This window comes from Ambystoma mexicanum, chromosome 8, assembly GCF_040938575.1.
Source record: "Ambystoma mexicanum isolate Mex_15411 chromosome 8, UKY_AmexF1_1, whole genome shotgun sequence".
Taxonomy (NCBI): Eukaryota; Metazoa; Chordata; class Amphibia; order Caudata; family Ambystomatidae; genus Ambystoma; species Ambystoma mexicanum.
In genome coordinates, this window is record NC_090929.1 from 336,118,682 (window position 1) to 336,143,961 (window position 25,280).

Below are 25,280 nucleotides of genomic sequence, written 5' to 3' on the forward strand. Positions count from 1 at the left end.
TTGTGATCAGAGAGTTCCTGTTTTGGACTCGGCCGGCCATCACCTTTTAAAGAATCACGCTGCCCGTAAACACCATTTACGAGAATAGCAGGGGCTGCTTAGTATCAGCATAACAACAGAACTAAGCCCCCTACTGTTCTGCATTGGGGGGTTGGAGGGGTCTCGCGCACAGGGCGTTGGCAGCCCGTGGACGGAGCTGTCACAAAGGGAGTCAGTGGGGTGCGTGCCCTTGTGAAAGCAAATTATTTTGGGGGGTAGTGGGCGTGACATGCAGAGCCCGTTTCTTTCTTTTGAAGTTTATACAACTGTAAAACATTCCAGATGCAGCCAGCCAGTAGAAAGTCAATATGCCATGCTGGGAACTTCCACTCGGCCCCCACAGAGCCCGTGCAGCCGGCCTTTGTGAATTCCAAACGCTGGCAGCGTCCAGCAGCTTCTGGGGGCCTGTGGGTGGGGGAGCAGCGCTGGGCTGCAGCTGGCGTCACGCACAGCTTGTGCTGGTCTGCTGGCACATAAATAGGGCCTGGCAGTGCCTCCCTGCCCTGCACAGGCTCCAGCTCTCCTAGAAGCCCGCAAGCAGCCGCAGCACACTCCACGGACACGCCGCCGACGATCTCCGCCTCCTCGAAGCTCACACCCGCAGGCGGGGCACCATGCCGACCCTCGCGCTCACTCTGGGGCTCCTCGCCCTCTGCGCCCTGCACGCCCACGCCGAAGTGTCCGTGCAGCCCGACTTCCAGGACGACAAGGTAAGGCTTTAGGTCGATAGTTCAGGAAATTGCATGACATTGTTAGTTCCAAGTGGGCTGCATAATTATCACTCTCTCTCTGCACTCATGTTCACTCATCCAACTACTGCCCCAGTCTCGGGAGGATAGCTCAGGGGCAAAATGCTCGCCTTGGAAGCAATATGACATGGAGCACCAAAGGTTCGATCCCGGGGTCCGCGCTTAGAAACCTCTGGGTATTAAGTACGTTATAAATAACCTATCATATCATATCCAGCCCTTTAGGAGACCGTCACCGCTAAAGCTAACATTACTCCCCAAAAGTGCACGTCTCCGTTGACCACGATTGAATTGCCCTCCAAAAACACCTCTCTCCACCCACCCTCCAAGGGGACTCAACCAGGCAAGAGGGGACCAAGCAGTCTCACTTCAGAGAAGTAGGGCACGTGGCCGTGGAGTTTACCACGTGTTGGAATGTGGCCCGGGTTCCGCAGTGCCCGTGGGTGTGTTCCTCAGCACTTCTCCTAGTCTCAGTGACTTAGACCACCTGTATCAGTTCCAGTGGTCTTAATTTACTCTCTTATAGCTGGGTCACGGGCACGTTCCTCCGACCGCCACATCTTGCCCACCCTTGCCAGTCAGCAATCAGAATGTATGTCTATTTACCTATTTTGTGCAAGGCGGCGCTGGCGACTCAACTTTTGACTCCTGTGCGGCACCAAGGCCTGGCGTCAGTAAACAGACATCCTTGTAGAGGCAGGCCCTTGGGGGGCAGCTAGGGCGGTGGGGGGGGGGGCTTGGAGAATTAACAGAAACAAGCCCCAGCACTAAATGCTATGAAGATACCCCCAGCGTGTGGCTATGGGTGGACTGGTGTAAAGTGCACCGCCTCTTTGTTCTCTCTAGCCAATGAACCATTGCAATCCAAGAGCGAGACCCTTCAGAGGACGACTGGACTGGCCTCTTAAAGGCGTATGCACGCCAGAGCCCATTGTGAAGTCCCCTCCAAGCTGTTGGCCCGTGAACTCTCTTGTTTATCTATGCATATCATGGAGTAATTCACTGTTCCAAGCTCTGGAACACATCGCCTCTCTCCCTCCACACCATCTAATTCGTTGTCACTGTTTCGGTCTCAGTTAAAATCCCACCTTTTCACGGCGGCAGTTCGCGCCATAGCGCCTAGCGACACGCCAGTATTATCGTGCTACATTAGTGTAATACAGCGATCAGTTCTAGTAGAAAAATGCCTTTACTGTATGTCCTTTGAAAATTTCAGCAGAGAAATCGTTTACCCATGTGAGGTTTCCCTGACTATAATTACTTTTAATATTATTATTATTATTAGTTTGGCCTATTAGGTGTCGCTTGCGCCACCTATAAGCCAAAGCATTGCATTTGAGTACAGCTAAGGAGAAATGTCATATGAGGAGGGGCGCAACGCGTGTAGGTCCTGACCTATTTGGTTATTTGCCCACCCATTGACAGCCTGTGGCCATTCTAATCCCTATGGCCATTCCCGCCCCACCCAAACCACCTCCTCATGGGAACTCTTTGAGCTCCCTTTAATCAAGCCTTCCCATCAAACTTTGCAATCCATGCGTTTGCCAGTCTTTTTTCAAAGCTGTCTTCTGAGAGTTAATGACTTAATTGGATTAGTAAACGCTACTGGTTTTATAAAAATGTCTTAACCAGGCCTGCCTTCAGCCGCTCGAATTATACGCACTATGCTGATCCTTCACTGAAGTCCTGTTTAAAACAAGCATTGGCAAATGCCATCCGTTTTGCCTTGAGTATATAAATATTAGGCATTTGCCAGGCAGTGCTGATAGATGCTCAGGTGCTCGCGCCATTTTTGCACCTGCTGCCACCATTGGCCAGTTAATCCCACCATGTCAGTGCCTTTCCCATGCCTACACAAAAGCCCAAACTGTTGGCATTGCCAATGCTTGTTTGTTTTTTTAAAGGCTCCTGCTACTAAGTAGATGGCCGCTCCCTTTTCAACCCCTAGCTTGAGTTTCATTCCCTATAATTCTGAAGTACTCGACGGGTGAATACATGTGTGGCCCCTAATATTCCCTGCAGAGAAACAAACGTATAGTCGGGCGCATTAAGAGGCTTACTCAGCCTTGAGGCCACTGGGAGATCAAGCGACAGGTCGGTACCTCTACAGGATGTAGTACTGGGGCTGAGTTGGTCACTTATCAAGCAGAGCTGCTCTTCTAAGCTCGATTGGCTCAATCTTGCCATATAAAACAGACTGCCCCTGGGGGCATCGATGCCACTCACTTAACACCATCTTGGCATAAAGCCCACCGCAAGTTTCTTCTTCAACCCCCTCTGATTAGAAGAGCCCAGGGTCCAGGTATAGGCTTTGAATGGTCCAGGATGCCACTGGCTACTGCAAAAGAGCCTATCCCATTAGGCTGAGTAGTGTGGGCTCCCCTTTGCTCTTGTTCCTAATACCCTGGCTATGGAAATAACATGACAGACAGTTTTGTTTGTGGAAAAATTATAGGCCGTAGGCTTTATTTTCTACAGAAAATAACACCACACAATATCACAAACAGGAAATATCACCAACTTGCTTTTGGGCACTTCGTGTCCAGGGATTGGAGATGCCCAGCCTTCTCCTCGGCTATTCTTCGTTACCCTAGGGCATCTGATCCCAGACACCTGCCGCCATACCTGAGTGGGTGTTGCCTCGGCCGCTCATGTCCCCCCCAAAAGTGCCACTATCTGCATCCCCGCTCTGCCAAGGCCCTAAAAATGTTATCTGAAAACACTCCCATCCCTTTGCTGGACAGATGTACGCCATCTTGGTGAAACATCTCTGGGTTGTTTTACGACAGGCCGTGTTTTATAAACTGGAGCCCCGTGCTCCTACAGTATCTTTCCACCGCTTTATTTAGCTTTTTCCTTGCAGTTTCGATGGCCTGCCTCCTGTGCGCCCCATACCAGACTCTGCGCATTATTATCTCAGACATGAACATTTCGGTTTTCCACCAGCAGTGTGATAGGGCCCTCAGGGACTCACAAATGTTGCGCATTAATTCCCCCCTATTCGTGCTGACCAGGTCATTGCCCCCCAGGTGTATTACCAGGTACTCGGGTGGGTCCCTGAACCGGATGAGGTCCGACAACCTGTCCTGAATGTCTTCCCAGTGCATTCCTGGGAGGCCGCACCAGGACATTATTGTCTTCTTAAAATGCAGCCCCTCTTTGACCTCCTCGATCCACCTGCCTGCCCGGGTCACGAAGGAATGCCCAACTATCCATGCCGACTTGTAGGGCTCGTATCTGCATGGGGGAATGGGAGAGAGGTTCATATCAATTCCTCTCTTACGTATTTTTTGAAGCATTGTGACCTCCACCTCCCAATCTTCTTCACCCCTTTTGCTCCCAGGCCCCCGGCCCATGCTGACATAGCTGCCCCTATTCTGAAAGAGTGGGTGCTAAACTCCGCTGCATCCCACCCTGCCTTTGCTATTGTTTTCTTTAGCACTGCTTGGAACTGATACCTGCTCAGCGCCCTGCCGTCCCTGTGTATCAATAACTGTCCCCCGACTTCCGGCCATATCTCTAGGAATTCCTGGGTGATGCATCTGGGACAATGGTCCTTCTCTTTGACGCAATTAAGCTCTATTGCTCTCCCCTTCCCCGCCTGGTCCGTTTTAGATTTCCTGGGTAGTATGGACATACCTTTGGACCCTATGCTGGCGTCGCATCTAGCCAGACCGTCCCCTGCTACCATGTTGCGTGCTACTAGCTCCCCAATGCTAAAAGCCCCATAGTAAGCTAGCGCAAAAGCTGCCCTGAACAACATTGTCTCATAACTGCTGCTACATGTGTTATGCAATAACTGTAACAGTATTACCACCTTCCCAAAATTCAAGGGTCTTCTGCTGTCTGGTTTCTTTCCTTCCAATTTTGCCCAACCCTTCATTGCATATTTTATCCGTGGGCTATTCGTTGGGTCCGTCACCCCGGCCACCTTTGCGGTATATGCGACCGCAGATAAATGTGCCGCTGCCCAGCTTTTCCTTTTACCTTGGGCAAATGCTTTTTCCAAGAAATCACACATTTTGGCATTTGTAATTTCCCCCACATCTTGTACTCCTGTTTCTGCTAACACATTATTCACATGCTTTTTGTACTGCTTACCCGTTTTGTATATTAGGGCATTCCTGGCCAATTTTTCTATCACCCGTCCTTGTTCCTGTGGCCTTTCCTCCTCTTCTGAGTTAACCTTGTAGTTAACTGTTTTTCCTCCAGCGCTCTCAATGGAACCCATGCCTTTTTTGGTGTGGGTGTTTTTATCCTTTTTGCATCCGGCCTCAGATCTCTGAACTTGTCCCACTGAAAACGAGACAATGCGTCAGCGACCACATTTGATTCTCCGGCGATGTGCCTCGCCCTTATGCACACATTGTTTTTTAGACATTCCAATGTGATTGCCCTCATTAATTCCAATACCAGCGGGCATAATGCACTTCCTTTATTTAACACGTGTACTACTGCCATGTTGTCTGACCAAACCTTTAATTCCTTGTTATTTAGCTCTGTCTCCAATGCGCACAGTGCCACCCAGATTGGAAAAAGCTCCAGCAGTGTGATGTTACTAGTCCATGCTGCCTCCTGCCATGTTTCTGGCCACTTTTCTGCGCACACTCTCTACCTAGAATTGCCCCAAAACCAAATCCCCCGACTGCATCTGTAAACAACACCCTCTTATCCTCCTCGTTTAAGGGTGAGCGCCAGATCACTGACCCATTGAATGATTTCAGGAATTCACCCCACACCTCCATGTCTTTTTTGATTCCACCACCTAACCTGACTCTGTGGTGCCCCTCTTTGGCCCCTCTTGTTCTCAGCTTAATACTCCTTTGGAAGATTTTACCTTGTGGTATGACCCTGCCAGCAAAGTTTAGTTTTCCTGCTAGAGTCTGTAATTCCTTTACGGTAGCCTTGTTTCTCCCTCAAGCTCTTGATAGTTTCTAGTAGGTCCACCACTTTCTTCTCCGGGATCCTACACACCCCTCCCCTTGAGTAAATTTCTATTCCCAAAAATCTGAATTGTTTGTGTTGGGCCCATAGTTTTTTCCTCTGCCAGCGGGAAACCCAATTCCCTCGTTAACTCTACGAATTTGTTCAAGGCGGCCCTACACAGTTCTGACCCCTGCGGCCCTACGAATAAAAAATCGTCCAGGTAGTGGACCACTTTGGCCTGCGCCATTTCTTTTGTGAGTGCCCATTGCAGGAATGAGCTCACCTTTTCAAAATAAGCGCAGGAGATGGCATATCCCATGGGGAGGAATTAGTCCATGAAATATTCGCCCTCCCATTGCATACATAGCCATTTCTGTGACTCTTTGTTGACTGGTAACTAACGAAAGGCTGATTTTTATATCAGCTTTTGCCATCCATGCCCCTTTTCCTGCCTTCTGACTACCTCTGCTGCTTCCTGAAAATCCGAGTAAGTCACTGACGCTGCCTCCTGTGGGATGCCGTCATTCACCGTTGCCCCTGGGGGATATGATAAGTGGTGAATCAGTCTGAATTCGCCTTTTTCCTTTTTTGGTACCAGGCCCAATGGTGAACATATGTATTCCTTAAATGGCGGGGATTTGTAGGGGCCCCCTATCCTACCCAGCTCTACCTCTTTCCTGATTTTCCTGCCCACCATCTCCTTGTTCTCCATGGCGGATTTTAGATTTTTTGGGATGTTCTGAGACCGTTGCCCCTTGAATGGAATATTGAAACCCTCTCGAAAACCTCTCCTGATCGCTTTGGCAGCTTCCTGGTCCGGGAAAACCTGCAGCCACTTCTCCATGCTCTCAATCTGAACTGGCATAGCCCCCTTCTCATCTCCCTTCCTATTTCCGTTTTTCATTCCCCCTGTGGTTGTTCGCCGTTGCCCTGGTGCACTTGGCGCTACTATGATCTCCCCTACAATTCTCGCACATGTGGCTGAATTTGCACTTCTTCCCCGAGCTGCATGGTACCCCATTCTCGAAATTTCGACATTGTGCTGCCTCTGTCCTTGTTGGCCCAGTATTACCCCTGCCACCCCCCCGGGCTGTTGGTGCTATGCTGTTCTGCCAACTTCCCTGTGAGCTGTACTGCCTGTTCCGAAACCTCTGATCCCTTGGTCTATCATAGCTGTTTTCGTATCTTCTGTTACTGTACTTGTAATCGCCTCTATAATCCTATTATAGAGGCGATTACAAGTACAAGTACAAGTAATCGTAAGCTTCTCTGTTGTCCTCTCGAACTCTGCTCCATGTTATCCCATTTTTCTTTTAATACATTGAATATGTACAGGTTAAAGTTTTCCTTATCCCATCCTATATCTGGGAAGCAATCCATTTCTTTTCTAAATTCGTGGTCATATTTTTTCCATGCTCCCCCCCCCCCCAAAATGCTTTGTACACCTTCAACACTCTCTGCTGGTGTGTGACCAAAGATACCCCGTCCTCTGGGTATTTCTGCAGTATAATAGTGGACATTATTTGAAACGCTGCCATCCAGTTATCAAAATTCCTTGCTACTGTTCTCCTTAATAAGCCTTTCTCAACTTCTTTTATGTCCTCTATTGATACATTCCTTCCCCTCTTTTGGCATTCTAATAGTGAAAAAATGTCTATAAACTCCTTTCTCCATATTCTTTCCGTCACTTTTTCATTAATGTACCATGCCTGTGCCTTCATGGATTGGCCTTGTGCGTCCTTTCCAATCGTGGGCCTGCCATACTTCGTCATGGCTGGCTCACCCTCCTTGCCTGCTGTTCCTGCTGGAACTGCCCCCTGTGGGGTTTCCCCAGTCATTGCTAAAGGTGTGAGCCCTGCGGGCGTCCCAGGTGGGTTGGGAATCGTCCCCTGGGGGATGGACCCCGGCGGGACCCCTTGTGGACCTGGAACAGCTGGTATCCTCTGTGGTGTGGGGACCCCGCTGTCTATTGGACCTGGCCCCCCCGCCCCTTGACCTTTACCTGCTCCCTCCAATCACGCGCCCTACCGCTTTTCCTTGCTCACTACTCCCTTCCATTTCACCCACGCCTGCAAGTGGTCCCTCTCTTCATCCTCACTGCTTTCTGTGTCTGATGTAACACACCCTTTTTCCTCCCTTTGCTTTTTAGGCTTCCTCCCCCTCCCACCACTGGTTCTGGGCGACTTACCCTGAACTGTGATGAAAGATTTCAACATTTTTACAATCTTTCTCCCAATTTTATCATCACTTTTCACAGTACCTTTTTTGTCTTCTTTTCTTTGCCTCTTCTTGGGCACCTCCGTCTGCTCCCGGGTCCTTCTTGGCTCGTCTCTCCCCCTCTTCTGTCCTTGTGGTAATGCGTCCTCTCCTTTGCTGCCGCTGGACTCCTCTAGCAGCAAAGGCGACATTACCTTTGCCCTCTCCTCCTTTTGCATGACATCCAGAACCCATTGGGCCCCATACTCTTTTTCAGCCCTTCTGGCCCATTCGCTGAATTCTTGTGCTCTTTCCTCTGCCATTCTTTGACAGTCTTCCTTCCTGCCGCAATAAGACCCTTGTATCGTGTTTGATTCCCTTCCTTTAGTTTATGGTTTTTTATGCAAAATTGTAATTTCTTCGCTAACAACGCTGTCAGAATTTTGAGGTTGAAGGATTGGTTCGAAACCCCAACCTTTCAGGTACCCGGCACCACCCTCATTGACAGTGCCACATCGACTGGCTTAAAACATCCCCCTACCGGGATCGAACCAGGGACCTTTTTGATCTTCAGTCTAACGCTCTCCCAACTGAGCTATTTCGGCTACTTCTTATTGCTCCTCTAGGTGCCTTTGTGTTTAAGCTCGCCGTGGTGCCACAAAAATTATTGTGTAGCTGCCTATTTAACTCCATGCCTGGTCTGCTGTAGGCGTGCCCCTGCTTCCGAGATTCGCTCGTTACCTGCTCGTGGTTACGAGGCAACGGCCCGTGCACCAGTTGCGGATGGTTTCGTTTTGTGCCCGTGGGCGGGGCGGCCCCTCCTTCCTGCTCCGTTGGTTGTGGCCGCTCGAAGCGTGTTTCCTGCTTTCGTTTCCGCTGTTTACCCGGTCTTCCGACTGCCTCTCCCCACGGAGCTCGGCTCCTCACTGCGGCACGATGACGCGGCCCTCCCGCTGCTTCCTTCGTCAGCGGGTGACGTCCCGGGTCTCCTAATGGTTCCTCCTTCGGTGGCGAATCTCCACTCGGCAGCCAGCTGGGTAGACGCCCTCTTCCTTCGGTTACCCGCACGAGTTGAGCTGACCGCTACTCCTTTCTTCTTCTGTTCCCGGCGAAGTTACTTCCGTCAACTGACAGTGGTGCTCGCTCAGTTCCTTGGCACGAAATTTGTTTCCGCTTACCCGACAGAGGTGAGCGGACCGCTTCTCCTTCCTTCTTCAATTCCTCCACACAACTTCCTTCCGCTTACCCGACCGAGGTGAGGGAAATGGACGACCCTGGGAAAAGAAAAAAACGTTTCCTTCTCCCCCTTTTCCAGGCCCTAGGAGCTTACCCGAATGAGGTGAGCTCCTTACCTGGTTTGTGGTTCTCTTGCCTTCTGCGGGGGTACTTATACTCCCCTGCTCCTCTGTTGTACCTTTGGGGGGCCGGAATTCCTCCTGCCCCCCCCGGTGTTTTCCCCTCACACCTTTCCCTGTTGGTGTTGTGGTTCCCCGGGCAACGCTGGGGGTGGGGGAGCCACCTGGCTGCCCCCCCTTGCTTTTCGCGCCGTTTGTCTCCCCCACCCTGCGCCTAACCCCCCAGGCCCTCCATCGTGCCATACTTTGTACAGCACGGGGCATGGGGCATAAGAGATGTAGATCGCCCACTGTCTCTAGGGGCAACTTGCTTCTGCATCAAAGAACCCGACCAACAGTGCCCCCCCGCATCTTCAGTGAGGGTGTCAAATAATCAATAAACAGAGATTCCCACAGGCAGCCCTGTATGGGGCCCACTCTCTCTCAACCATAGTCAAGCGGGGGCAGAGAAGGGTCAATGGGAATCGAAGGGTTTTATCTTAACTTCAAACTCTGAAGCTACATTGTCCATCTAGCCTGTCACGTGGCCTCCATTATTCCAGTTATTAGGCCCACATGCTTGCCAATGTACTTCCAGGCTGACCCACAGCCCGCCAGGCACGTCCAGCTGTAAGAATGCAACACCTCCTTCCGAATCCGCAGCAACCTCTGCTATAGCACTTTCAGATTCGCACACAGCTCTACCCATGCACTTGAAACCTGTCCAGCAGGGCTAGCAGCAGGGCAACAAGCTTTGCAGTCTAACAGCAGGTATCCGGGGCAGCAGCAAGGTGAGTCCCCTCACACCATCAGAACAAGCACAGGATATGAATCCGAGGTGGGAGAGTCCCGCGTGCACACACCCGCCCTCATGGCATAGGCAAAAGCAGTGCAACACCCCCCCCCTAGCACACACACCTCACTCGCCCCCGCCACACATAATACGTATAGAACAGGCAACAGCATTGAAGCATTCCCCATCACAGTAGCCACACCCCCCGTGCACCCCTAGCCGCATAGGAACGGCACTGCACCCCCTGACCCCCCCACTCACCCCCAGAAGCCATTGCCCACACATGCACCCATCAACATAACAAGTACAGCACTGGCTACATCACTGCAACATTCCCCATCCCACTATCACCCACCACACACACTAAGCTGCATAGCACAAACAGCATTGCAGCACCCCTCCTATCAACCACCCCCACACATATGCACCCAGCCACATAAGACGTATTGCACAGGCAACATCGTTGCAACACTCCCACGCACACCCAACCATCCACACACCAAGCCCCACAACAAGTATGACATTGCAGCATTCTCCCACCCAGCAACCACACCCCTACAACCAGCCGCATAACAAGTATAGGACAAGCAACAGCATTGCAACACTCAACCTCCCAGCAGACGCACCCACCTACACACCCAATCATAAAAGTGTAGCACAGAGAACCACATTGCAACATTCCCTCTCCCAGCATCCCCCACACACACACTCACCCACACACCCAGCCACATAAGCAGCATAGCACAGGCAACAGCCCTGCAGCATTCCCTCTCGCAGCACCCCACGCACCCCACACACCCAGCCACACAAGCAGCATAACACAGGCAACAGCCCTGCAGCATTGGCATTGCCCCCCTCCCAGCTACCAGCCCCCGGAAGCACCCAGCCACAAAACAAGTATAGCACAGGTACCAGCACTGTAACATTCCCCCTCCAGCCCCCACACACACACTCACCCATACACCAAGCCACATGACAAGTATACCACAGGCAACAGCCCTGCAGCATTCCCTTTCCCAGCACCCCGCCCCCACCCAGCCACATAAGCAGCATAGCACAGGCAACAGCCCTGCAGCATTCCCTCTCCCAGCACCCCACGCACCCAGCCACATAAGCAGCATACCACAGGCAACAGCCCTGCAGCATTTCCTCTCCCAGCACCCCACCCACCCAGCCACATACGCAGCATACCACAGGCAACAGCCCTGCAGCATTCCCTCTCCCAGCACCCTCCCCCCCACCCAGCCACATAAGCAGCATAGCACAGGCAACAGCCCTGCAGCATTCCCTCTCCCAGCACCCCACCCACCCAGCCACATAAGCAGCATACCACAGGCAACAGCCCTGCAGCATTCCCTCTCCCAGCACCCCACCCACCCAGCCACATAAGCAGCATAGCACAGGCAACAGCCCTGCAGCATTCCCTCTCCCAGCACCCCACCCACCCAGCCACATAAGCAGCATAGCACAGGCAACAGCCCTGCAGCATTCCCTCTCCCAGCACCCCACCCACCCAGCCACATAAGCAGCATACCACAGGCAACAGCCCTGCAGCATTCCCTCTCCCAGCACCCCACCCACCCAGCCACATAAGCAGCATACCACAGGCAACAGCCCTGCAGAATTCCCTCTCCCAGCACCACCCCACCACCCAGCCACATAAGCAGCATAGCACAGGCAACAGCCCTGCAGCATTCCCTCTCCCAGCACCCCACCCACCCAGCCACATAAGCAGCATAACACAGGCAACAGCCCTGCAGCATTGCCCCCCTCCCAGCTACCAGCCCCCGGAAGCACCCAGCCACAGAACAAGTATAGCACAGGCACCAGCACTGTAACATTCCCCCTCCAGCCCCCACCGCCCCCACACACTCACCCATACACCAAGCCACATGACAAGTATACCACAGGCAACAGCCTTGCAGCATTCCCTCTCCCAGCACCCCGCCCCCACCCAGCCACATAAGCAGCATAGCACAGGCAACAGCCCTGCAGAATTCCCTCTCCGAGCACCCCCCCACCCAGCCACATAAGCAGCATAGCACAGGCAAAAGCCCTGCAGCATTCCCTCTCCCAGCACCCCGCCCCCACCCAGCCACATAAGCAGCATAGCACAGGCAACAGCCCTGCAGCATTCCCTCTCCCAGCACCCCGCCCCCACCCAGCCACATAAGCAGCATTGCACAGGCAACGGCCCTGCAGCATTCCCTCTCCCAGCACCCCGCTCCCACCCAGCCACATAAGCAGCATAGCACAGGCAACGGCCCTGCAGCATTCCCTCTCCCAGCACCCCGCCCCCATCCAGCCACATAAGCAGCATAGCACAGGCAACAGCCCGGCAGCATTCCCTCTCCCAGCACCCCGCCCGCACCCAGCCACATAAGCAGCATAGCACAGGCAACAGCCCTGCAGCATTCCCTCTCCCAGCACCCCCCCACCCAGCCACATAAGCAGCATAGCACAGGCAACAGCCCTGCAGCATTCCCTCTCCCAGCACCCCACCCACCCAGCCACATAAGCAGCATACCACAGGCAACAGCCCTGCAGCATTCCCTCTCCCAGCACCCCACCCACCCAGCCACATAAGCAGCATAACACAGGCAACAGCCCTGCAGCATTTCCCCCCTCCCAGCTACCAGCCCTCGGAAGCACCCAGCCACAGAACAAGTATAGCACAGGTACCAGCACTGTAACATTCCCCCTCCAGCCCCCACCCACACACTCACCCATACACCAAGCCACATGACAAGTATACCACAGGCAACAGCCCTGCAGCATTCCCTCTCCCAGCACCCCGCCCCACCCAGCCACATAAGCAGCATAGCACGGGCAACAGCCCTGCAGAATTCCCTCTCCCAGCACCCCCCCCCACCCAGCCACATAAGCAGCATAGCACGGGCAACAGCCCTGCAGCATTCCCTCTCCCAGCACCCCGCCCCCACCCAGTCACATAAGCAGCATAGCACGGGCAACAGCCCTGCAGCATTCCCTCTCCCAGCACCCCGCCCCCACCCAGCCACATAAGCAGCATAGCACAGGCAACAGCCCTGCAGCATTCCCTCTCCCAGCACCCCGCCCCCACCCAGCCACATAAGCAGCATTGCACAGGCAACAGCCCTGCAGCATTCCCTCTCCCAGCACCCCGCCCCCACCCAGCCACATAAGCAGCATAGCACAGGCAACAGCCCTGCAGAATTCCCTCTCCGAGCACCCCCCCACCCAGCCACATAAGCAGCATAGCACAGGCAAAAGCCCTGCAGCATTCCCTCTCCCAGCACCCCGCCCCCACCCAGCCACATAAGCAGCATAGCACAGGCAACAGCCCTGCAGCATTCCCTCTCCCAGCACCCCGCCCCCACCCAGCCACATAAGCAGCATTGCACAGGCAACGGCCCTGCAGCATTCCCTCTCCCAGCACCCCGCTCCCACCCAGCCACATAAGCAGCATAGCACAGGCAACGGCCCTGCAGCATTCCCTCTCCCAGCACCCCGCCCCCATCCAGCCACATAAGCAGCATAGCACAGGCAACAGCCCGGCAGCATTCCCTCTCCCAGCACCCCGCCCGCACCCAGCCACATAAGCAGCATAGCACAGGCAACAGCCCTGCAGCATTCCCTCTCCCAGCACCCCCCCACCCAGCCACATAAGCAGCATAGCACAGGCAACAGCCCTGCAGCATTCCCTCTCCCAGCACCCCACCCACCCAGCCACATAAGCAGCATACCACAGGCAACAGCCCTGCAGCATTCCCTCTCCCAGCACCCCAGCCACATAAGCAGCATAACACAGGCAACAGCCCTGCAGCATTGCCCCCCTCCCAGCTACCAGCCCTCGGAAGCACCCAGCCACAGAACAAGTATAGCACAGGTACCAGCACTGTAACATTCCCCCTCCAGCCCCCACCCACACACTCACCCATACACCAAGCCACATGACAAGTATACCACAGGCAACAGCCCTGCAGCATTCCCTCTCCCAGCACCCCGCCCCACCCAGCCACATAAGCAGCATAGCACGGGCAACAGCCCTGCAGAATTCCCTCTCCCAGCACCCCCCCCCCCCACCCAGCCACATAAGCAGCATAGCACGGGCAACAGCCCTGCAGCATTCCCTCTCCCAGCACCCCGCCCCCACCCAGTCACATAAGCAGCATAGCACGGGCAACAGCCCTGCAGCATTCCCTCTCCCAGCACCCCGCCCCCACCCAGCCACATAAGCAGCATAGCACAGGCAACAGCCCTGCAGCATTCCCTCTCCCAGCACCCCGCCCCCACCCAGCCACATAAGCAGCATTGCACAGGCAACAGCCCTGCAGCATTCCCTCTCCCAGCACCCCGCCTCCACCCAGCCACATAAGCCGCATAGCACAGGCAACAGCCCTGCAGCATTCTCTCTCCCAGCACCCTCCACCCAGCCACATAAGCAGCATAGCACAGGCAACAGCCCTGCAGCATTCCCTCTGCCAGCACCCCGCCCCCACCCAGCCACATAAGCAGCATAGCACAGGCAACAGCCCTGCAGCATTCCCTCTCCCAGCACCCCTCCCCCACCCAGCCACATAAGCAGCATAGCACAGGCAACAGCCCTGCAGCATTCCCTCTACCAGCACCCCACCCCCACCCAGCCACATAAGCAGCATAGCACAGGCAACAGCCCTGCAGCATTCCCTCTCCCAGCACCCCGCCCCCACCCAGCCACATAAGCAGCATAGCACAGGCAACAGCCCTGCAGCATTTCCTCTCCCAGCACCCCGCCCCCACCCAGCCACATAAGCAGCATAGCACAGGCAACAGCCCTGCAGCATTCTCTCTCCCAGCACCCCCCCCACCCACCCAGCCACATAAGCAGCATACCACAGGCAACAGCCCTGCAGCATTCCCTCTCCCAGCACCCCAACCACCCAGCCACTTAAGCAGCATAACACAGGCAACAGCCCTGCAGCATTCCCTCTCCCAGCACCCCGCCCCCACCCAGCCACATAAGAAGCATAGCACAGGCAACAGCCCTGCAGCATTCTCTCTCCCAGCACCCCGCCCCCACCCAGCCACATAAGCAGCATAGCACAGGCAACAGCCCTGCAGCATTCCCTCTCCCAGCACCCCTCCCCCACCCAGCCACATAAGCAGCATACCACAGGCAACAGCCCTGCAGCATTCCCTCTCCCAGCACCCCACCCACCCAGCCACATAAGCAGCATAACACAGGCAACAGCCCTGCAGCATTGCCCCCCTCCCAGCTACCAGCCCTCGGAAGCACCCAGCCACAGAACAAGTATAGCACAGGTACCAGCACTGTAACATTCCCCCTCCAGCCCCCACCCACACACTCACCCATACACCAAGCCACATGACAAGTATACCACAGGCAACAGCCCTGCAGCATTCCCTCTCCCAGCACCCCGCCCCACCCAGCCACATAAGCAGCATAGCACGGGCAACAGCCCTGCAGAATTCCCTCTCCCAGCACCCCCCCCCACCCAGCCACATAAGCAGCATAGCACGGGCAACAGCCCTGCAGCATTCCCTCTCCCAGCACCCCGCCCCCACCCAGTCACATAAGCAGCATAGCACGGGCAACAGCCCTGCAGCATTCCCTCTCCCAGCACCCCGCCCCCACCCAGCCACATAAGCAGCATAGCACAGGCAACAGCCCTGCAGCATTCCCTCTCCCAGCACCCCGCCCCCACCCAGCCACATAAGCAGCATTGCACAGGCAACAGCCCTGCAGCATTCCCTCTCCCAGCACCCCGCCCCCACCCAGCCACATAAGCAGCATAGCACAGGCAACAGCCCTGCAGAATTCCCTCTCCGAGCACCCCCCCACCCAGCCACATAAGCAGCATAGCACAGGCAAAAGCCCTGCAGCATTCCCTCTCCCAGCACCCCGCCCCCACCCAGCCACATAAGCAGCATAGCACAGGCAACAGCCCTGCAGCATTCCCTCTCCCAGCACCCCGCCCCCACCCAGCCACATAAGCAGCATTGCACAGGCAACGGCCCTGCAGCATTCCCTCTCCCAGCACCCCGCTCCCACCCAGCCACATAAGCAGCATAGCACAGGCAACGGCCCTGCAGCATTCCCTCTCCCAGCACCCCGCCCCCATCCAGCCACATAAGCAGCATAGCACAGGCAACAGCCCGGCAGCATTCCCTCTCCCAGCACCCCGCCCGCACCCAGCCACATAAGCAGCATAGCACAGGCAACAGCCCTGCAGCACTCCCTCTCCCAGCACCCCCCCACCCAGCCACATAAGCAGCATAGCACAGGCAACAGCCCTGCAGCATTCCCTCTCCCAGCACCCCACCCACCCAGCCACATAAGCAGCATACCACAGGCAACAGCCCTGCAGCATTCCCTCTCCCAGCACCCCACCCACCCAGCCACATAAGCAGCATAACACAGGCAACAGCCCTGCAGCATTTCCCCCCTCCCAGCTACCAGCCCTCGGAAGCACCCAGCCACAGAACAAGTATAGCACAGGTACCAGCACTGTAACATTCCCCCTCCAGCCCCCACCCACACACTCACCCATACACCAAGCCACATGACAAGTATACCACAGGCAACAGCCCTGCAGCATTCCCTCTCCCAGCACCCCGCCCCACCCAGCCACATAAGCAGCATAGCACGGGCAACAGCCCTGCAGAATTCCCTCTCCCAGCACCCCCCCCCCCCACCCAGCCACATAAGCAGCATAGCACGGGCAACAGCCCTGCAGCATTCCCTCTCCCAGCACCCCGCCCCCACCCAGTCACATAAGCAGCATAGCACGGGCAACAGCCCTGCAGCATTCCCTCTCCCAGCACCCCGCCCCCACCCAGCCACATAAGCAGCATAGCACAGGCAACAGCCCTGCAGCATTCCCTCTCCCAGCACCCCGCCCCCACCCAGCCACATAAGCAGCATTGCACAGGCAACAGCCCTGCAGCATTCCCTCTCCCAGCACCCCGCCTCCACCCAGCCACATAAGCCGCATAGCACAGGCAACAGCCCTGCAGCATTCTCTCTCCCAGCACCCTCCACCCAGCCACATAAGCAGCATAGCACAGGCAACAGCCCTGCAGCATTCCCTCTGCCAGCACCCCGCCCCCACCCAGCCACATAAGCAGCATAGCACAGGCAACAGCCCTGCAGCATTCCCTCTCCCAGCACCCCTCCCCCACCCAGCCACATAAGCAGCATAGCACAGGCAACAGCCCTGCAGCATTCCCTCTACCAGCACCCCACCCCCACCCAGCCACATAAGCAGCATAGCACAGGCAACAGCCCTGCAGCATTCCCTCTCCCAGCACCCCGCCCCCACCCAGCCACATAAGCAGCATAGCACAGGCAACAGCCCTGCAGCATTCCCTCTCCCAGCACCCCGCCCCCACCCAGCCACATAAGCAGCATAGCACAGGCAACAGCCCTGTAGCATTCTCTCTCCCAGCACCCCCCCCACCCACCCAGCCACATAAGCAGCATACCACAGGCAACAGCCCTGCAGCATTCCCTCTCCCAGCACCCCAACCACCCAGCCACTTAAGCAGCATAACACAGGCAACAGCCCTGCAGCATTCCCTCTCCCAGCACCCCGCCCCCACCCAGCCACATAAGAAGCATAGCACAGGCAACAGCCCTGCAGCATTCTCTCTCCCAGCACCCCGCCCCCACCCAGCCACATAAGCAGCATAGCACAGGCAACAGCCCTGCAGCATTCCCTCTCCCAGCACCCCTCCCCCACCCAGCCACATAAGCAGCATAGCACATGCAACAGCCCTGCAGCATTGCCCCTCTCCCAGCTACCAGCCCCCAGAAACACCCAGCCACAGAACAAGTATAGCACAGGCAGAGTTATTGCAACACCCCCCCGACCCCCACAGTCACCAATCCATCCAGCCACATAATATGCTGCAGCCAACAGCATTGCAACACTCCCTCTCCAACCGTCCACCCCCCACATACACACACCCAGCCACATAACAAGTATAGCAGAGGCAACAGCATTCACCACCCCACACGCACACACACTTATCCACACCCCTAGTCACATAGCACGTATACACAGACAACAGCAATGCAGACCTTGCCCTCGCACCGCCCCCCCAAACAAACACACCCACATAACAAGTATAGCAGAGGAAACAGCATTGAAGCATTCTCCCTCCTACCATTCACTGTCCCACATACGCACGCACACTCATCCACATAACCAGTGTACACAGACAAGAGCAACGTAGGCTTCTCCTTTGTGACTAGTCAGCTCCACGTCCTTTCATCTCACTGGCATCCCTTCCTCTTAAATCTCTCTGAACAGGTCTTGTCACTGCCATCACTACTTCTAAAATCTCATCTTCTCACTGCCACCGCTTCCTCTCAAATCTCTCTTAAAACCCAGCACTCCCTCCCCCAGCTTCCATTCTATTACGAGCATCTACGACATTTCCAAGGTCTCAAAGTTTCCTTGCCATGTGTGAGAAGCTCATCCAGCCCTGTCATTTTTCCTTTGAATTCTGGGACTTTAACTTTTAGTTTTCCTAAATTTTAAGGGGCAGAGAGAGATCCCAGAATCCAACGGACTTACAGGTGGGTGACTTTCTCACGAATGGCAATCAGAAACCTGAGAGCTCTTTTTTGATCAGCTTTCACCTCACTTCCACTCCGGTTCTCAAATCATATGTAACTTTCCCAACTTTCCAACTCTCTGGAGGTCAGTTGCTTTTCCAAGCAGAGAGTTGGGGGCAGATCTCTTTCTTCGGCTGGGGCCTCCCTCTGGAACAGCCTCCCTGCCTCTCTCAAACTTGGGCGAAATCATTTCCGGTTCCGGAAGCAACTCAAGACCTTCCTCTTCGTTTCTGCTTTCTCTCTTCCCCTCCCCTGCTGATGACCCATCTGTTACACATACTGGTCACCTGTGCACCCTGTGAACTTGGGCCCAGGTCCCTGTCTGTCCAGTTACATCTCGCACTGCCTCTTGGCTCTCCCAGCACTTCTGGTCTGTATCTGCAGGCCCTTTTCTCTGCACTTATGAGCCACCCGTTGGCTGCACTTTCTGATTTATTTGCACTGAGGCACCCACCTGCTGGCTTAACCTTTGATTACCTACACTTCTCCACTGCCCCTGTTGCACTTCTCCCCTTCCCTCTTCCCTGCACTTGTGCAATCTGAATGACACAAGGCGTAGTAAGATCGTTGTTATGTTCCTCCTTTGTCTACCCCTCCTTATCTTGTCGCACCTAGAAACATTTGTGTACAGGCGCGTTATAAATATCCTATCATATTTATTCTCACCCTAACCTCTCCTCAACTTTTCTTCCCTTGTTCTAAAATAAGTGGTGGAACTGATGAACACATGGAATGCGCAGCATCACAGGATGCGACACTGTGGGACAAGAAGTGACAGTACGGCAATGCCAGGCCCTTTTTAGTGTGAGCTATTAAGTGTCGCTTGTGACATCTCTAAGCTCAAACTATTGCACGAGAGTACAGATAGGGGGAACTTGCATATGAGGAGGGACACGAAGCGTGTAGGTCCTGTTTGGTTATGTGCTTACCCACTGACTGCCTATGGCCATACTAATCCATATGACCATTCCCACCAAGGTTCCGCCCAAAACACCTCCTCATGGGAACTCTTTTTGAGCTTGCTTTAATCAAGCATTAACATCAAACTTTGCACTCGAAGTGCCTGCCTTTGTTTTTTCAAAGCAGTCTTCTGGGAGTTAATGACTTAATTGAAGTTCTAAACCCGCTACTGGTATAATAAAAATGTCTTAAGCAGGTTGTCTTAAGCCACGCGATTTATAAGCACTCTGTGTGTTTTTCACTGAAGTCGTGTTAAAAACAAGCTTTGGCAACCACACACGTTTTGGCTCGTGGATAAGTATTAGGCATTAGGCAGGGACTGCTATTAGATGGCAAGATATTCGCAACATTTTGCACCTGCTACCGTCAATGGCCAGTTAATACCAGTAGGGCTGTGCCTGGCAAGTGCCTTTCCCATGCCTACACAAAAGCCCAAACTGTTGGCATTGTCAGTGCTTGTTATACATGCTGTTGTTGTGCCTGGTCTATTGGGATGAATTCACTTTAACTGGCCTGTACTTGTTTTCACTTTTGCCCCATACAGTAGCAATATGTATGGAAAGTAAAAGCTGAGGGGGGCTTTGGGTGGGGGTGGGGGTGATGCTGAATTCCATAAAGCCTAGTAATCTTGGAAGACTACTGATTGCTTTTCTCATGTGACGTCGCTCCTTGATTATTCACACTTTATACAATATGCAGATCCTGCAACTAGTGTTCTGGAAGCCCTGGCTCCTAACCTGTCTTTTTGACTCCATAAAGGTACTTGAGCTGTTTTTCCTTTAGCAATGCAGTCCTACACCTACCAGGATGCAAAGTGATGTGAACCTTACAGACAAGTCTAGCTAAACAATGAACACCTGACAGGGGACCACCTGAACAACTCTCCTGCTACTTTAAAGACACACAGCACAGAATAAAGTGTTACAGCCCCTGGTTTGTCTTTTTGGGCAGTGACATGCAGCCTACTGTTATGCATCATGAGATACATACGTGTCAAACAAGTAAAATGGAAATGACATGGACTAAGCTTCAAATGTTCAACGAGCATTCCCATTGCACATTGGACAATCTGCAGTAACACATGCTTTGGGGTGGGCTTTGGGGTGGGCCTTGGTGGTAAAAGTCCGCTAGCCAGAGCTGATGTAGACCCAAACGAGGCGAGGGCCTCAGGGAGGACCTGGGGCTGTACCGGCCAAGCTTGCATCACTCAAGCGTGTATTAACGCGAGGCACAACTAGCTCGGTGTTAACAAAAAAATGAGTTTCCTTTAATGAATGGGTGCATGCGGTCATGTGCTCATCCATCATAGGAAAGATAGCTGAAAGCTAATATGGCGTCATTGGACTCTTGAGAGTGGCTCGGGAGCAAGTCCTTTCTCGCGCTCCAGGGTGGACTCTTGAAAGACAGGGTGGCGGAGTGAGGGATCTAATGGGGGAAGGTGCTGTATGGAGACAAGCAGGCAAGTGAGAGGAGTAGGTGGCCAGAGGGCCACAAGCAGCATCCTTTGCCCTCCACGATCCATGAGCTCTACTGGTGCTAATTCTCTTCCTTGTAAGCTTTGGCTTCTTAAGTGGTTGGTGAAGGGACAGCTGGCATTGTAGGTGCCACTGAAACGTACATGCCTACATTCCCATTCCATTAGGGAGATGCTAGTGCATTCCTGATTTTAAACTTGCATTCTGGGCCTTGTAGTCCTAGGGTTTATAATGGTGAATGGTATGGGATATGTTTCATTGATGCTGAAAGGCTGTTTTCTTTTTCTGCTGGATTGGGGTCGTAACCTCTGACCTTTCAGGATGGAGCCCGAGCTGCAGCTGGAAAACCTCCAGTGCATCACAGCATGAATAAGAAGCTAGGTCTGTGCCTGCAACTTCTGACTATCCTATCCTTTTCTTCCGGGAACACACTGGAAGGTGCAGTAGTTGGCATTAACATCTGAAGTATTTGCTTCAACTGGGTAATATTACTGACCCCACCCTAATCCTCTAAGGGTGGTAGGGCAATTGCCCACACAATTAACTGAATTATTTGTTTTACAAATGGGTGAGCTTTACTCTGCAAACTTCTGGGGTGACTTTGTGCAGGTCATAGCTACCTAAATTGCTTGGGTACAAAATGGATGAAGCCTGCCTTTCCAAGCGCGAAGCTTCCGGGAATCTGTGGGATGCTACAGTAGTTTCACCAGTTGTTTGAAATATGTGGCTACAACTAAGAACATCCACCTCCCCATGCCTTGTGTGGTGATTTTTCTTGTGGAGTTTAAAGAGTAGAGCAAAAGGCCCAAGTCGAGTACAACAGCAGAGAGCCGAGATTTAGTCCAGGCCTTGAGGGTCAGAAACATGTGGGACTTTCGGGATATCCCACATTTATATTAAGGAGATAAATGTGCATACAGTGATTCTAAATGTATGTATTTTTTTGCTCCTGAATATTAATTAGGGATATCCTGAAAACCCGCCAGGATTCTGGCCCTCGAGGCCTGGAGTTGGACAACCCTGGTATAGAGTAATAGAGGCGATGTGGACAGGCCTTGCACATATTCCTTGGATGTAACCTGGCAGGTGCTGCACTAGAGGTAATGAAATGTTGTAGTTCACTCTCAAAGAGGACCCACAAGTTGAGACCCTTGGTGCTTGGGGAGAGGTGGGCTGGGGGAGAAGATAACTAGGAAGTGGTAGCAGGGGGAGGGGGGCAGATGACTTCTGTCCTGGAAGAGGTGACTATAAGACAGGCAAGGCTCAATCACACAATGGCTAGTTAAGTCACACACCACAGTTTACCCATAGGCACATTTTACAAACACAATGACATCTTTAGAATTGTTCTGGTGAAACGTGCAGTGAGATAAGGTCCACGAGAAAATGAAAGTAAAACGTGGTTGTCGTGCCCTTCAAGATTCAGATTCGTTTCTGGGATTATTCTTTAATACCGTCATCCATGTGCTCTGTTATAGTGCCACAAACGGTAATCTGGACACAGGTTACACAAAGCACACTGAAGAAAGTGTGCCGGATTTAGAAGTGTGGATCTGGCCTCCTGTGACTCTGAGATAGTGTGCCGGAGGTCCACTTTTAGAACTGTGACTCTGAGATAGTGTGCTGGAGGTCCACTTTTAGAACTGTGACTCTGAGATAGTGTGCTGGAGGTCCACTTTTAGAACTGTGACTCTGAGATAGTGTGCTGGAGGTCCACTTTTAGAACTGTGACTCTGAGATAGTATGCTGGAGGTCCACTTTTAGACCTGTGACTCTGAGATAGTATGCCAGATGTGAAAGTATGTTCCTGTATTCCTACACACAGTGCAGAGCTTTAGAAATTCGAAACTGAAGCCCAAAACTGAGGGGTACCTGTATAATCCCAGTTTGGATATGACAGATCGTGGCATGATACATTATGTCACATCGAGGTATGCCATGGAATCATGTGTCATGTCAGGATGGTATATTGTGCTTGCAAACATTTGAAAGTGGTACATTTGCTTCACCTACATTTAGTTGTGGGTAAAATAAATTAAATACATATATATGGAGGGGACGGGTATCTTCCCAGTAATTCTCTGATCAACATTCTTACAAAGCTCCCCATTTTTAAATTGCCAACACGGTGCCTGTTTTGCTTCCAGTAAATTTGGCATTCACAGTAAGCTCTCAATGTATCCTTCCCAGTAAGCTTAATGACCTCAGTAAGCTCAAGGTTTACACAATTCCAGTATAAAGCAATTAAAAGAACATCTTAGCATTCCATCTTGCTTACTGCTTCACGATCCTTGTATAAATGATTGTTTTACTTTTGTGCTAGATCATCAAGTAACATCTGTTTTTTTTTATTTATTTCCCCATAGATTTTAGGAAAATGGTACAGTATTGGCTTAGCATCCAATTCCAAATGGTTCCAGAGCAAGAAACATGTCTTGACCATGTGCTCCACAGTCATCGCCCCCGCTGCGGATGGGAGCCTGGTGGTCACCTCCACCTATCCCAAGTAAGTCAAGCCACTGCCTTTTAGCAGGGATGATTATGATTGCCCAGGGGAGCCATCAGGCAGGCAACATTAGCAAGTAAGATATGCCCCAGAACACAGAGTCGTCCCCCGCACCCTGCAAGAACATGTGAAGGAAGCACTCTGAATTGCTTCGTGGTCCCACTGCGCTAGCAGGATCTTCTCCGGCAATGGCTGTTACAGATACAGGCTGTGTGAACTCCTCTAATAGGACCAGTAAAGAAAATGCTAACTGATGCCATACTTGGTTCCTAAAGGCAGTTACCACACTGGCCCGAAAAAATGCATTAATTTGAGTTGCAGCTTTGTCTAGGGATCCTGGCATTCATGCAGGAAGGCAGAAGGGTGTGACAACAAAGGGAAAAGAAGTGAGTACATGGAATGTAAGACATCTTTCATACCATGGCAAAATAACCACCCTAGTAGTTTCAAAGCACAGAGATTTGTCTGGATGTTGGGATTTTGTGCCGGTTCTCAGGGTATCCGGATCATAGTCTGCCGAGGAAATGGCAATGGAAGTGGTGGATGTCATGGTTTTATGTCGTTTCACATTAATGTTTACTTGATTTGTACAAGGCCAACAAGTGCCTTGAAGCAGTCAAAGGGTGGCCCGTAGCACTCCACAAAACACAACCTACATGTAAGCAGCACTCATTTCGTGAACAGGATCATAATGCCCCAAGTAGTCCTGCAAATGTAAACTGCTAAGACTCTGCGACCCTGTGTTGGCCTAACAGCCCCACGCTGGACTCTTTTAGCAGTACAAGTTATCCGGCTTGAGAAGAGTACATCAGGCTGGATTAAGCAGATTAGCTGCCAACCGCAGCCCAAGATGAATCCACCCTCTCACACCATTGTTGCCATCCACATAATGCCCATTTAGTAGACCTCTTGAATTTCCAGGCAGCCTGTGTCCGGGGAATTGCTCTCTGTGGAACCACAGTTCAAGGCCTGTAGTTCCAACAGGTTTCCCAGTCTATGGCTGTTCAGGTCCGGGGGATTGAGCAGAAAGACCTTTGCTCTCATGCTCCATTGTGCATTGTTTCAAGACACCCCCTCTAACAATAATACCCAGTCATTGCAAAAGGCTTCAAAGCCTGACAACTTATGCACCACTTACATACTCACATCTTTAGAACATTTCGGACACAAGGGTCCGGGACTTTATCTGGGCCATCCCTCTCTACCTTTCGCGTTTCTCTTTATCCACATTCACCTTTCACAGTCTATTCTTCACTCTGCCATTCTCGCCTACTAGGCATGACAGTCTCAGAATCTCTGCCATTCTCGGCTACTAGGCATGACAGTCTCAGAATCTCTGCCATTCTCGGCTTCTAGACATGCTAACCTCAGAATCTCTGCCATTCTCGGCTACTAGGCATGCCAGTCTCAGAATCTCTGCCATTCTCGGCTTCTAGACATGCTAACCTCAGAATCTCTGCTATTCTCAGCTACTAGGCACGCCAATCTCAGAATCTCTGCCATTCTCGGCTTCTAGACATGCTAACCTCAGAATCTCTGCCATTCTCGGCTACTAGGCATGCCAATCTCAGAATCTCTGCCATTCTCGGCTTCTAGACATGCTAACCTCAGAATCTCTGCTATTCTCAGCTACTAGGCACGCCAATCTCAGAATCTCTGCCATTCTCGGCTTCTGGACATGCTAACCTCAGAATCTC

The 25,280-nt window shown here is 52.8% G+C and overlaps 1 protein-coding gene across 2 annotated transcripts in view; it reads left to right on the forward strand.

The window, feature by feature from the left end:
* The first annotated feature begins 331 nt into the window (after nt 1-331).
* The window catches only part of LOC138471908 (lipocalin-like), a 52,565-nt gene continuing 27,616 nt past the window's right edge, over nt 332-25,280 (forward strand). For both annotated transcript variants that reach the window (XM_069609776.1, XM_069609775.1), the window contains exons 1-2: nt 332-749; nt 23,444-23,583. In XM_069609776.1, coding sequence (XP_069465877.1) covers nt 654-749; nt 23,444-23,583 — 236 coding nt within the window. In that variant the 5' untranslated portion in view covers nt 332-653. The remainder of the gene's footprint in view (nt 750-23,443; nt 23,584-25,280) is intronic.